The 15,341-nt window shown below is 35.5% G+C and overlaps 1 protein-coding gene across 3 annotated transcripts in view; it reads left to right on the top strand.

The window, feature by feature from the left end:
• Positions 1–15,341, top strand: part of IMMP2L (inner mitochondrial membrane peptidase subunit 2) — a 495,130-nt gene that overhangs the window by 339,974 nt on the left and 139,815 nt on the right. For all 3 annotated transcript variants that reach the window (XM_072861889.1, XM_072861874.1, XM_072861881.1), the window contains exon 4: positions 939–1,004. In XM_072861889.1, the coding sequence (XP_072717990.1) occupies positions 939–1,004 (66 nt within the window). The remainder of the gene's footprint in view (positions 1–938; positions 1,005–15,341) is intronic.

Below are 15,341 nucleotides of genomic sequence, written 5' to 3' on the forward strand. Positions count from 1 at the left end.
ACTCAAGCATCAGCAGAAAATCAAAACCATTTGTTCCTTCACTGAAATTCCTATATACAAACAGCAAATAAAAAGAATTTTTTAAATAACATGAAAACACTCTACTAAGTTTGCATAGTTAGATAATTAAAAGCAAAGAATGAAAAAAAATATATAAAGTATACAGAAAAGAAAGAAATTTTATGGTGTACATATGTCTACATTAACCTGTCAAAACTTTGGTAAATAACACTTCTTATAGTGCTATTAATTAATATGCATCCAGGAAGTTGAAGTATTCAGGCTGGGCATACAAGTTCAGCTTTGCTTTCTCATAACACTATGGTGTAATGCATGATCAGAATCCACTCAGTAAAACATGCTTATAGGAAAATAACTTGAAGTGAAAACATGGTATTGCATTAAGAAGCTGTGGATAAAGCTGAAACTTTCAGAAAATTTTACAACTTTTTTTAAACTTCCACAATTCCCTAAGCAAGTTTACCTAAATTAGTGATAGATATTAAAATAACATAGGGAGATTTTTTTTCCCAAAGTGAGTGAATGACATGAATGTTTAAACACAATATAATATTAAAGTTTGATGGGTAATTCAGGTTTTAATACAGTAATCTATTTGCAAATGCACCCTCTTCATTGGTAGTGGGACATTCTACTTTGAATGTTGTGGAGTGTATTTTTCATGATAAAAGGCATGCTGATTGTTGTGGTGTTTGTATGCAGGTCATTTTTCAGCATCTGCTTTTCAACGATGGTTTGCAATGAGAATGATTACAGTAGCTTCATATCAGGGTGGAATATCATGACTGATGCTATATCAAGGAGAACATGGAATCTCCTAATGACTTGAATAGTGTCTATTTCTTTGTGGAATTTCTTTTCATTTTCTTAAAACAACAGGAACATTACTGATTGTATAACCTTATCCCCTGTCTCAGGTCTCCTAGAAACCCTGAACAGAAGATCATTAAACGAGTGATTGCTCTTGAAGGAGACATTATCAAGTAAGTATTTTAAGCCTTAGTCTCTGAGTCTTTATAGGAATAGTGCAGCTTTTCAGTGGATTTTATATCAGTATCCTAGACAACGAGAACTTTCTAGTATTTTCTTTCTATCTATTCTTAACAGAGATGTCAGCATTGTACCTCTCTCTTTTTTAATGAGAGGAGAAATGCTACACAAAACTGCTCACTCTCTCCTGAAAGGTACATGGGTGCAAATAATGCTTGTTTCTTAGAATATCTCTGTCATGTATCAAGGCAGGTAATTGTAGAGCATTTTTTCCATAAGATTATAGGGCTGTGATTTTTCATGTAGAGGGTCCAGCTGCTGTTTCATACTCTGATTGGCAAATAAAAATAGGGTGGTTTTAGGGGTTGGGGTTTTTTTTATTTGTTTCAGATTTTAGGGGTTTTTAAATTTATATTATTTTATTTTTGAGACAAAGGACCCTCATAGGTGACTGCCTTCACTGCAGTGTATAGGAATCTGTAGAGAATATGGTGGAACTGATTTGGAGTAAATTATTCTATCAGAAAAAAAACTGTAGCAAGAGTAGACTCTAGAGTACTTCAAGACTTGGTTTACTCTGACAGATAGACCTTCCTACTGGGGCTGGTTGGAAATAAATTTATAGTAGATGTAAATCAAAAGTTTTTGTGGGAACAGTATTATTTTGATGAAAACACTTGTTTGAAAGGGTTTCTTTTTCCCAGGTACAGAATAGAATTGGCATAGAGCTGGGAGGGTAAATCCCTGGTTTCCCACACTAAGATATGAATGACCCTGGGAGCTCGCAGACAATATGGCAGACTGAGACTCAATTCATTTAGATGATGATTCTTGCTCTGCTGTAGTGAATACTTAAGAAGTACTTGGCAGCTGCAATTCAAATTAAGGATTTGAGTGTGGTCTCAATGAGCCTCAGTTAATAACAGCACTGGTGGGCTTTTGGGAACTATGGAATATGTCTGTGTCTTTTTTTTTTTTCCTTCTTGCAGTTGATATAATTTCTGTTTAATTGAAAAATTCCAAATCATCTCAGTTTGAGAAATAAAATTAAATTCTGACATTTCTGTTGAAGCAAAATATCTGAAATAACAGACACTAAGAAGAAAATTGATGTCCAAAATCTATGAACATCTACAGCTAAAACTAGCTATCACTTTAAAGAACTAAAAGCACAGGAGTAGTGTGTGCTACTGAGTGATACCTTTTATAGATCTATGTCCTTAAGAAGGTACTTATTCCTTGATGTAGTTGATATTAGTGCTGTAATTCATATAAGTGATAAGACTGGTGTTCATGATTCAGTATTCCTCATTCATTTCTGTAGCAATGTCGGAAAGGGATAGCAATATAAGGCAACTTCAAGTGTTACTTTTCACTGTTCTATATTATTAACATATTTGTCTGAATTTTTGAAACTGAATGTAGTTTTTGATAATACAAAAGACATTTAATAACTGAAATTCCAGCTGTAGAAAATTAATTATGCTGTACATTCAAATGCCTTAAGACTGAACTTTTCATTAAATTCTGTTGGTGTTCTTGGCCAAATGGACAAAGGTGTGGGGCATAATAGCTGTGAGAGCGTGTGCAGAATACTGATAAACCTGTAGGTTAGTGAATCACTCATGGGTACAGAAGACTGTACAATGATCCTCATTTGTCTTTGATAAAACACGTTAGATTAATTTATTGATAGAAATATTAATCTCAGTAATTCAGATGTGCATTTTTTCTATTTGAACACATGAAAATTGTCCCAGAGCCTTTTGCTTTAACTGTAGAAACTACTTTTTAGATAAAGAATAAATTATTGGACTATTATAACTTGTTAGGTTTTTATTACATATTGTTGTCCCTTAATGGTGTACGTGTAGGAAACATAAGTAATAGCTGCCACTTTTCATAGCACTAGGGTAAAGCAAAAGCTTAGATAATAAGATAAAACAGCAAAGGTGGCAAGATTTTTCTATAATATATTATTTTTGTAATGATACTACAAGCAGGTATGTGACTAGGATATTTGTGATTGAAACAGAAAACTGGTAACTGAAAGCATGTATAGAAAACATAAATAGAAGATTTTGACTCTTATTTGATGTCTGAAGACAGTCTTTATTACAAACCAAAAAGAATTGGTTTTGATATCTTAAGATTTTATGTCTATATATTTTTATATATTGAATTATTCCTGATCAGCATACAATGATGCTCTGAATGAAATTGAAAGTAACATGGGTCATGTACAAAAATATATCTGAAAGTATGGGACTCTGCTATTGTTCTGACTCTTTTTTGGTATCGGTGAAAGGTGATGCAAAACTAATATGTACTGAACTTAGAGAAACATTTGAACATCCTCATTCTTAATATTAGGTCTTTGAAGTGTAGTATATATGCCTGTATGTTAAAAAAAAACACTTCTTTAAGCCTTTTGGAGCTTCATTGATGAATCAGAATTCCTTCTTGCTGAGAAAACATCCAGTCTCACTGCAGAGCAGTTATTTCATTTCCAGGGTACAGAGAAGTAGGAATCATCAGTTAGATATGGTGGGGTTCTAGCACTTCTAGGGCTGTTTGTGGGTACAATGGTTTTGCGGAGAGGTGGTGGTTATATAGAGAGTTGCATTGTTTTAGACATTTTATCTGGAAGGTCAGTGCAATGTAAAAAGTCTGTCTGTTGCTCTGCAAATTTTGCTTGGTGTCATGTGACAGAATTAATTAATACACACTTTCAATGGTTAGTCTTCCAGTCTTCCATTCTGAAGAAAGGTTTGCAAATAATTGTGAGTTGGAAGGTATTTTCATTTAGTGCTCCATGAGATAGGTGATAGACAAATATGGTCTGTGAGTCTGTAGTTATGCTTTCATAGATGAATGAATTTTTATTTGATCTATTTGGTACATGATTAGGGATAATTTGTCACAAGAATGTTGTGTTTTCTCATGTTATCAATTAAGTTAGTTAGCATTTTACTATTTGTTAATTACTGAAAGTAATGAAAGATGAAATAGGCAGAGCCATTAGTACCATAGGAAAGGTTCCTTATATTTTGACTCGAGTTCAGGTGTTATGACTCCACAGCAGAAAAATCTTGGCTTTCAGTCCTTCATTTCTAAAAGCATTAAATAAGATAAAAATTGTGACATTTTGAAAATAATAATGACTGACTTCTAGTTTTTGAAAAGGAACGTAGGTGAGAGATCTATAATGGGTCCATTTCAACCTTTCATTTTGTATTTTTCAGGTAGTCAGACATTATGGACTACATAGTACTTCACCTTTTGAAATATGCTTTGAGGGATTGAAAAATGCTACAAACTCACTGAATAAAAATTCTGGCATTTCAATTTTCTGTTATTGTTTCCATTCTAGTTGGTAGTCCAGGTGAAGTGAGTTTAGTAGTGTCTTGTAAGTCCCCAGAAGTGTGTAATACATGCCACAAACCTATAACAGATAATTTAATTTGGATAAGCTAGTAGAACTTCCTCCTCAAAAGAATTTAAAGAATAGACAGAAAATCACCATTTAGCCTTTGAGATGAATCTGTAGGTCAGCTTGTATATAGACAATATTGCAAAGTGTAGCTCCCATAGCTCAGGTTTTGTTTTGTCTTCCATGGATTCACAGGAGAATTAACTTTAAATAGGAAATCATTACAATGGTTCCTGAAGACTGTTTAAATGATAATTCTTCCAAAGGAGGCCTTCTTTTAAAAGTCAATATAATCTAATTTGTTAAAAATTAATGTTGGTATTATAAAATACTTTGAATAACTTGAAATTAAACTTATTAAAACTCATTTATCTTAAATGCACTAGTGGAAATTAAAAAATCTATAGTAATCTATCATAGATGAGTTATGGTATGTTTTCAATAACACAAATAAAGGCTTATGCGAAGTAAACCAAAATTGGGATTAAACTAGTAACATTTAAAATTAAGTCTGTTCAGTAACTTGCTGAACTAATTTGTTTTCCTTCTGTCTGTCACAGTTGCACAGGTCTGCAGGAGCTTGGTGTGCCAGTTCTGTTTCTTTCATATAATTGTTTGCTTCTTAATACAGTACCTGATTTAAGAATGATTTGTGAGCCCCTAGGAAGAGTAATTTTAAAAGTTTTTTCCAGGGGATTTTGTTAGGCTATTTAGGAGTGTTCTGAGGACCAAATGGTTCAGCAAAATGATGTTGCATTTAAGTGTTGCATCTTGCAAAACTGCTCTGAAGATGTGAATAAGGAAATACTCCTTGTTTCTCAAAGCATGGCAATGCAGAGAGAGATCATTATATTATTAGGCTGTAAGTCTAAACCAAACTTCAGTAACTTTTCAACTTTTACTACAAGGTCCATCATTAAATTGCAGAAACTATTGACACAGAATGTTAGGAAGGACAGAGATATAAAGGGGTTTGAAAAAGGAGTAGAGAATTAATAGAAATAAAGCCCATCAGCAGCTATTAAATGCAGCAATCACAGAATAACTTCCTGTACTCCTGTTGTCAAGTTCATGCAGGTTGTTATATTTCTTCCAGTCAAAGATCCCATACTGCCTTAAAATATAACCAAAATCTGGTCATTCTGTCCACTTGTTGGAGAACCCTTTCAGCTTCAAACTGTTCACTACTCCATGCAGGTGTTTGGTTGCTTTTTTTTTCTCAGAAAGCAGGTGGCATCCAGTATCCCTTCAGTATGAAAAAGACAATCAGCAAGTTTTCTTACTGTTTTTTTACTGAACTAGCTCAGTTTCATCAGATAGTTGTGCTGCTATTTGTTTTCACTGAGGACCAAGGATGGTTGTCCAACAAAACAGCTGTCTTCATGCAGAGACTCTACTGCTTGATAGCAACTTGTGTTAGATTATAGCACAAAATTACTGCCTGCCTCTAGGAAGCAGAATAGCCTTCAGAAAAACTCAGACTTTGCCAGTGTTGTGGCACAAGAATGTCTCTATACGTAACATCTTCAGGGCAACCACCTGGCAGGAATTGCATCCAGACCTTTGCCGTTTAATGATACAGAAATAATTTTGTGTTCACTAGTGCTGTAGGAAGAGTCTTCTTGTTCCCTCATCTACCCCCACCCCGACATACACACAAAGACCTCTGGTAACTGTTCCGAGGTACTGGTAATGTGGTAAAGTACTGCTTGCAATGGCTCAAGCTTAGAATAGGAAAATGGAATATCAGTAAAAGACACCAAAAGACTAGCAATCACAGTTGATCGTGATACACAGGCTATATTTATGGCTGTATCCTATTCCCTTCTTCCTCAAAGTCCATTGTCTTTGGGTTGTAAGTATAGATCTGTGAGTGTGGGGATCCACATTAACAGGAGTGGGATTTGTGGGATTGACAGAAATGAGAACTGATTCTACTCTACAGAGACACAGCACTGTCCTCAGAGATTACAAATTTTGGAACATCTTTCCTTTTGACTAACTAATTGCAGTCTTCAGATTGTTCTGTCTTTACACTTCATGTATCTAAAGAATGTAGTAGCAGTCAAACTACCCCTTAGATAAAAAACTCTTCATCTTAGAAATATTTTTATTTTGTGGCCATGTGCACAGAATGCATACCTCATGGGATTTATGCAGTTTATTTTGCACTACTTATTGTTAGGTACTGATGGGATTTTTTTAAGCCAATGAAAGCTTTTCTTAGGTTCCAGCTCTACTGCTCTGTCATGACTCTTCAGCATTGATCGTACCCTTGCAAGTCTCCTAAATAGAGTTTCCATTGATTTTGAAAGCATTTCCATATGCAGAGTCCTTGCATGACTGGACTCCATTTCTGTAAATGCAAATGATGGGAATGTATATTGGTGCAGCATCTTTAAGCTATAAAAACAATCTGACAAACCCGGGATGAAGATTTTCTGTATCCATAATGAATTTCTAAGATTCTATAGACCTTTAGGCCCAGTAATGAAGGTCTGCAAAGCTGGATTTCTAAAATTTGGCATTCTTCATACTCTTTATAAAATATGGAGAAATGTTTTTGCTTTGCATTAGATTTCAGTTGCCTAATATTTGAGGAAGGTGCATGAAGAGACAGAAAGAATAAGAATAGGAAGTTGAATTTCAAGAAAAAAATGTACAAATATGCTATTTTTTTTTTCAGAAAATACAGGATAAAATAATTATTTAGAAAGGCAAAAAATATGAAAATGCAAAAAATGAAAAGATGTCATTTTCCAGACTAATTTTTTACTTTTTTTTCCACATTGGAAAGTGTGAGTGTTAATATTATAGCAGTATTTACTCATTGCTCCATGCAGTAAAGTCTTCATTCCTTTAATATCCATTACATTTTAAAGACATATTTTCTTCTTAAGAGTACCCATAGCAGCAGTAAGGTTGCTAAAAGATCGTGTGTATCATCAATACCATTTCTCTGATATTTCAGTTGGTTTCATTTGTCAAAATTCACTGAAAACAATGGAGTTACAATGTAGACCCAGTGTGACCTCTGGAACTCTAAGTATTACAGGAAAAAAGACAGTATAAAATGATTCTCTGAGATTGTACAGAATTTGCAGTGTTAGCTTATAGACAAAAGAAACAACATATTACCTCTGAAGTGAGTAGGTTTGATTTGGACAACACTAAGAGACAATAAAAGAGATACCATCAATAACACTAGTTTTCACAGAGTTATTATTCAAACTAAAACCAAAAGTACTAAAAATTGAGTATGCAATTGCGATTGCAATATGTACTCAGCCACTCTATTAGTGTGCGTCTGAACCAAGGCACAAATGACAGCTGCATCTACAGGAGGGAGAAGGGTTTTTTTTATTATTTCTTCCTTCTTTTCTTCTTCTTTTTCTTTTTTTTTTGTTTAATTAGAGAAGCAGTACTCTAAAATGCAAAAAGCAGCATCTCTTTTAAGATGGCATATCTGTGAACACTGTACATAACGAGTCTCAGTAGTGTTCAAAGACTATTTTAATCTGCCAGAGTAATAAACTGTGGGGAAGTTTTTTAAATGCTCTGTAGGCACCTTGGAGTAACATTTCTCATGACTTTCAATAAATCCCTGTAGTTATGCAGCCCATGGTTATTATAAAGTATACTCCAGTATATGTAGGAAGTGTATCTGCAGACACTTGCTGCCAGCGTTAGCTGTAACTGTGTGAAGTAGCATTCTATCTTGTGCTAATATATATTATAGAATTAAGAGAAAAGAGGCAGACAAGCACTTTATGTCTTTATCATTGAAAACTACAAGGATGGAGAACAGAAATCTGGGAGAGGAGTTGGGAAAAGTACTGTTGAAGTATCATGGCCTGTCTGGACTGTGCTTACACCAGCACCTGAGAGCATGTAACTTTGGCTGGTTTATCCCACTGTTGGTCAATTGTGAAGTTTTCTGCAATGCAAATATCCACCAGAGTTATGGTCACCAGTTCACTTCTCCTGACTGGCTTCCATGTGCAGGACACTGAGTAAAGACCAATGTAAGAATGGATAATACTACTAATAGGCAGGTCTTTATTTTCTATGAAATTATTTTCTAGTATGTTGAGGCCTTTTGATAGGTTTTAAACACAAACATTATGAACAGGACTGTGATATGCACAAATGCTGTTTTAGGAAAAGAAAAATACCATTGTGTCATAGACCACACATAGACTTCTGTGTCCAGTTTTGGGCAGGAAAGACATCAATAATCTGGAACAAGTGCAGCAGAGGGCCCCAAGCCCTCAAGCTGGTCAGGGGCTGCAGCACTTGCCCTGTCAGGAGAGGCTGGGGAAATGGGACTTGTTCAGCCCAAAGAGGAGGCTTTGAGGTCACCTAACAGCAAGCCCCCAGTAACCATGGGGAGGTTAGCAAGAAGGTGGAGCCAGGCATAGTGGTGCAGTGGGCATAACTTGAAACAAGAGAGGTTCAGACTGGATAGAAGAAGAATGTTCTTCATGAGGATGGTCAGGCTGTGGAGCAGTTGCCAGAGAAGCTGTGGTCTCCATCCGTGGAAGTGTTCAAGACCTGACTGGATAAAGCCCTCAACAACCTCACTTGATCATGTAGCTAATCCTGGTTTGAGCAGGAGGCTGGACTAGAGACCTTCTGAGGGCCCTTCCAATCTGAACTATCCTATGATTCTATGATATCTGATACTAATTTTCAAATGTGTTATGCCACATTTAGAGGAATGTTATCTTTGTTAGAAGCTTAAACAAATGCAGTGTATTCCTGTAATTTAAGAGAGAATATCTTTAGTAGGCATTTTTCTTTAAAGAAACACACATTTGATTTCTGTTTCACTAAAAGTTGATTTGCTGCCAAGACATCAGACAGTTAGAAAAGACATGCATACAAGTATAATAATCTCAATGGGAAGCTCAATAGGTTGTCTTTATGAAGATTTTAAGAAAAGTGAGTAGCAAGTGAATAAAATGCACTAACATTTAAAAAATCCAATAGTTAATAAAATACTTTCATGTATTTTAATTTTCACAAATTACTTCCTTTTTGCTTTCTAAGCTGCAGATACAAATGTCATCAGCGGTCTGAAATTTGGCACTGAAATCCATACTTCGGAATCAGAATAAAGGATGTGTTTAGTAAAAATGGTCTTTGTCCTGAGCAGTTTAGGACTTCATCTTCTCAACGGCTGCTTAAGTAGTTTCTGGATAGAAGTTGAGCTCCATGTCAACTCTGATGCTCATCTATGTGTATTGCATTAAAAGCTTGGTATGACAAGAACAAGGATGGGGGTAGGAGGAAGGAAGTAGTATTAAACCCATTTCATAGAAGAGGAAGTCAGGATGAAAGACGGTTTTGTAGGCTTATGCTCATATAAGAAGTGTGTAGGACAGCCATTAACAGAAATCCCTGGGTTCCTCATCTCACAAAATGAACAATAAGTTCATGTGCAGCAGCAGATTTTTCTAGATGTACTGGAAGGCAAACAAGGTTCAGAACCTGGTAATTCTGTGCACTTTTCTCCTGTAAATAGAAAGGACAATTTTTATTAGCTTGAGCACTATTAGGATCAGGGATATCGTTATGTTTACAAATGGAAGGAAAGCATGCTGAAACAGAAGAGTCTACTCTGAATAATGTAAATAAATTTTACTGGTTATTTCATTTTACAGCAGTGCAAAAGTCCTCTCTCTGTCTTGAGTATATTTAGGGTGCTGAACTCAGACAGTGACATGGTGAAAGAGTTGTATCCACCTATCAATAATGAGTAGAAAACTATATTCCAAACTAGACTCAGTATGGGGTTGTTTCATTATCTGCATCATTATCCTGGCTTCAGAGTCCCAAATGATGACTTTTCTGTCTTTTTTTTTTTTCTTTTTACTGAATTCCTTTGTCTCCTTTGAATGAAGAATTAAGCAGACTTCCTTTTTATTTCAAATCAAGTAATGGTCAGGTAACTGCAAGTGACTGAGTTGGTGTTTTTTAAAGGTATTGCTTTTCTCTGCTCTCCTTCCATTTCTACACACACACACACACTCTTCCCTCCTTCCTTCCCTCCCCCACAGCTGGAGATACTGCTCCCTCATGTGATTCATTTAAGCTGACCATGTGCATGATACTACTCCAGTCTAATGAAGATGATTAATTTCCACCTGCACTCATGTATAGGGAAACAACAGTAGTTGCATCACTTTTGATGCTGTGTATGAAAAAAAGCATAGCTTGCCTCCAAAGTGTTCTTCCTAAACACTCATCTTCACAATGCTTTCACCTGGGCTCCCTTTTGGAACTGCTGAAGGCAGCTTAAATGAACACCATGTACTTGGCATTGCAATGAGCTGACAGGGACCACATGTCTGCTTACTAACTCCAGCTGAAGCACAGTAACTTCTTAAAATGCACTGACACTGCCATTTATGATCATCTGAACATGCTCTTATCAGATCAGAGTCTCAGCTGGTATGAACCATCTTAGGTCTGTTAATGTTAAGGGAAATAGGCCAATTTAGTCTAAATACAAATCTGGTTAAAACACTTTTTGGGATAAGAACATATGTAAAGAATATGAAAAATGTCACCTCTTCAAAGATTTATAGTTGATTTTATACATTTCATATTTTTCCATTGAGTGGAGTAATGGATACAGAATTCTACACAGGATGAACTGATGATACTTTATCTCTCTTTTTTTTTTTTAATTTAGAAAAATATTGTAAAGTTTCCTATATTTGCTTCTTTTCTTCATTAGATTTACAGCCTGACAAAGTTCTTTAGTGCCAGTGCATATTTTATAGCACTGTTTGTCAGCCATAAGCAATAACTGCCCATGTTTTAATTTGAAAATTTTGAAAGTATTGTGTTTGCTATTATGTAAAGCTTGCAAATATATGTTGGCAGAAATATTAATTGTAAATTGTTCATTTAAAAAGATTGCCTCCATACTTTTGCACTGCAAACTGATCTTGAAATGAGGGCCTGAATAGTTCACAGTAGCAGAACTAATAAGGTTTTGAAATTGATCACCCCAGTGGTTATGAGATTCAAATGAGAATAGGAGGGAAAATGACTATTATCTTTTTTCATTATTATAGAATGGACTATTGTTGACATTCTGCTTCTGTGAAGTAAATTGTGTGATGAAACTGTAGTGTATTTTGGGTATAATGGGTAACAAGTCATTAAGCGGGGTCTCCAGCATCTGTGCATAGGGGAGCAAAAATATTTTCTGCTTTACTGTAGTCTGTTGGCAGTGATTGCACAAATAATTTCTGCTTGCTGACCATTATGCCACAAGCTTTTTAATATGCAGCCAAAAATATATTATGATAAACTGTATGTCATGTATTTCTAGAATGTCAGGTATATCGCAGATAGCATTTCTAATGACTAGGTTTCAATTTTGTATATATAGCAAAAATAAATTAGTATTTAAGATATTCAAGGCCATGTTGGATGGGGCTTTGAGCAACCTGGTCTAGTGGAAGGTGTCCCTGCCCATGGCAGGGGGGTTAGAACTAGACAATCTTTAAGGTCCCCTCCAACCCAAACCATTCTATGATTCTATGATTTAATCATTTATTATAGCATGAAGGGAAGCAAGTGATAAATGCTGAAAAAGATAGTGATAGGATTTGCTATAATTGAAAACCAAAGCATAGTGCCCTACTAGTAGAGATGGGAGTCTAATAAGTGATGGACCTCTAAAAGAGATAGAATAGAATAATGGATGAGGAAATCAATGAACAGATTAGAAATAGGTATGTACCTAAAAAAGAAAGGTGACCTTTAATGGATTTCAGGGGACTGACTTGGTGATTGGCTAAATTAATCACAGTTCCACTGTTAGTGCAACTATCCAAAATTGCCTACATGCAACATAGTGGAAATGGATGGCATGTATAATTAAAAGTAGCAGTATCATGTGTCTATTCAGGAGTATTATGGAGCATGTCTTGTCATATTTCCAATATAGTATATGTAGGTATGATCATATTTAAAAGAAGGATTTAGATTTCTAGTAATAAAAGTCATTCTACTGTTTTTAAAGCTTATGCAGTAGTTAAAACTTTAATTAAACAGGTTTTCAAGAATGGGGAATAGAGACTAAGTTCATAAACCAGACAGATATGCTTTGTAAATGAAGAAGAAAGCTAATTAAGCCAAGCATAGCAGCATAATATTAATTTTTAAAAACACTTCAAGCATATTTGTAGTAAATCTTGCCACAGCTATTGCATATTTCCTAATGAGTTATTCTACAGTTTAGGTTCAGCATCTATGCTGCCAACACTCCATAGCCAGGTAAAAAAATGTATCCTTAGGCATTATGCTAATGTTTATTTCAGCACAATTAACTCTTTGAGCCCAATTTATGAAAAGAAAAGGCCAAAAATGACGTAAGGAATTTTTAGGTACCAGAATATTTTTCATTTCTCTAAGTTTTATTCAGCTGATATTAATTCTAATTTCTTTGCAAGAAGACAGAGGTTAATATGGAGCGCTTGCTGGCCTCTATGACAAGCTCTCTCCCATGGGATAGAAAAGCACTAAATTTTGTCATATGTATGGAAGGCAATTAAGGGAATTAGTGAACTGCTATATTTCCTTCCATATGAAGACAAAATTCAACTACATTGTCAGATTTAGATAGTTAAGTTGAAAGCACTTACTGATGTTTGGCTGCAGTGTTTGTTTGCGCTTCTGTTTCCTCAAACTATTTATCTAAAAAATCTTGAATATTTTGCATTATTTGAGAGATGTGATAAACCTGTTAGGATGTTGCTTCTTTGGTTGAGTTTCTGTATTTCTCTAAAGAAAGCTTTAGTTTCCTGACAGATTACCGAGAAATCCCTAATTCTTGTTCTGCTGGGAAATATTGATGATGTTTGAACAGGTTCAGTTAGATCAGCTTTAGGTATGTTCTTTTGGGATCTCTACTACATAGAATCTGAAAATTTGGGTCAATTTTTGAAGTAATACCAAATGCCTGAGGGCTTTTTAACCAAACTGTTTCCCTCTGTCAATTCAAATACTCCTTTTTTTTCGGAGAATATAAAAGTATAAATAATATTGAATTTTTCGTAATTACTTTCCTTCTGGCTGGGCCACATAGACTTAAACTGTTTCACTGTTATAATTAGTAGCATCCTTAATCTTCTTTCCATCATTCATGCTTGAGATTACTCAAACATGGGCAAAAATAGCAGGTATATCAGGAATGCTACAGACATGTCTACTGATTTTTGTAGAAGGCTTCTTAAAATGTGGAGTATTCTCTGTTTTGCTCAAAGGCCAAGCAGACAGGCTTACATGTGAGGTCCATAGCTGATAGTATGCATACTCTTAATGAAAAAAAATAACTTTCTTTGAAAATTTAAAAAAAAATTAAACTAAAAAAAGAGAGTGAGACAAAGAAAGAGACTAGAAAGCTACACCACTGGCCAGATGGAAAGGAAGAGACTGGGTTACCTCCAGGCAATACTCCTTTTCCCGTCATTTTCTCCAGTGCCAGAGATATTCCCCGGAACACTTCCCATAGTGACTGTACAGTTACAGCAGGACCAACTCGGTCTCCCTGCTGGTTTCTTTTACACGTTAGCGCCGATGGTGCTGACTGCAGCACATTGATCAGGTGCAAATGTTGCCCTCATTTAACGGGTTGTGAAGTTCTGTGCATGTTTATTTCTGGCTATTGCTTCTGGGCTATTTAAATAACAATTACCTAGTAATGTTATCTACTAAGCTCTACATATTCCCGACCATAAAGTTATAAACCAAATGCTACGAAGTGAGAGGTGAAAGAGGGGCGGGAGGAGAAAGGGTGACTTAAACATCAGTCATAATCCGTTCTGATGAGAAACCCAACATCAGAGACATATCAAAGTCTTGCAATTCGATGACACAAGGCCATGAGGACAAGAGCATGTGGGAGTACAAGGTAAAAGTATTGCCACAGCAGCCTTGGGGTATGTCAGTGAAAGACTACAAAGTCAAAAGCAGACTTTGATTCTACAAGTGAAAGGTTACAGGGCTGTAAAGGGAAAGCCCCTAACGTTACAAACCTTAAAGCACAGGGTAACATCTGTACCTTTCATTTCTCTGTGGATAATGTGAATTTTTACGATGATAATGAAAAAGAAAAGCCAGACCATTTCGTAGGTAATTTGAGACTTCTTGTTTAATGTGAAGACTTAAAAATTCTGCATGGACAGAACTAAATGTAACTGTAATTATTTATAGTTTACTGTAATTTACTGTTTACAGTAAATTTACTATTTACTATTCACTGTAACTATTTACGGTAGAAATACCTGCATCAACAGTTAATCAGCTAGTGTAGTGCAGCATAGTGTAACTCATCCTATAACCCCCTTCTTTTCTTTGAATTTTTAGGAAATGTTTCAGGAAATTATGTTTCTGTTCTCCCCCCTCCCCTCGCCCCCCGTGCTCATGTATCCTCTATACATCTTTGTACCAGTGCTAAAGTCAGTCTGTAAGAGCCTCTACATAGGTAATTGTGGTCTGTTCCTGTGTATCCTTTGGTGTATATAACAGATTTTGAGGAGTCTTTTAGAAATATTTACAGATCTGTATACACTATTCCTTCATACAGAGGCATGTGAAGATCATTTTGAACATGCCAAGATATGCTGGACATCTACATTTTGGCCCACAGTTGTCTTTTACCAGAGTTTAAAAAGTTTCTGGCAAGTTTCATCTTTTAGCTGCTCGATTCTGTTCTGCTGTACTCAACTGTTAAATGCTGACTTGTTGCCAGGACAAGGGCAAAAGATTAGCATATGTTGCTGAAGGATGTCTTTTTCTTCTTCTCTTAGTGCCTACTTCTTTAGGGGTTGAAATAAAGTGTTTCCTGCTATGACCACTTTCCATGTTGTATATT

This window comes from Ciconia boyciana, chromosome 1 (assembly GCF_034638445.1).
Source record: "Ciconia boyciana chromosome 1, ASM3463844v1, whole genome shotgun sequence".
Taxonomy (NCBI): domain Eukaryota; kingdom Metazoa; phylum Chordata; class Aves; order Ciconiiformes; family Ciconiidae; genus Ciconia; species Ciconia boyciana.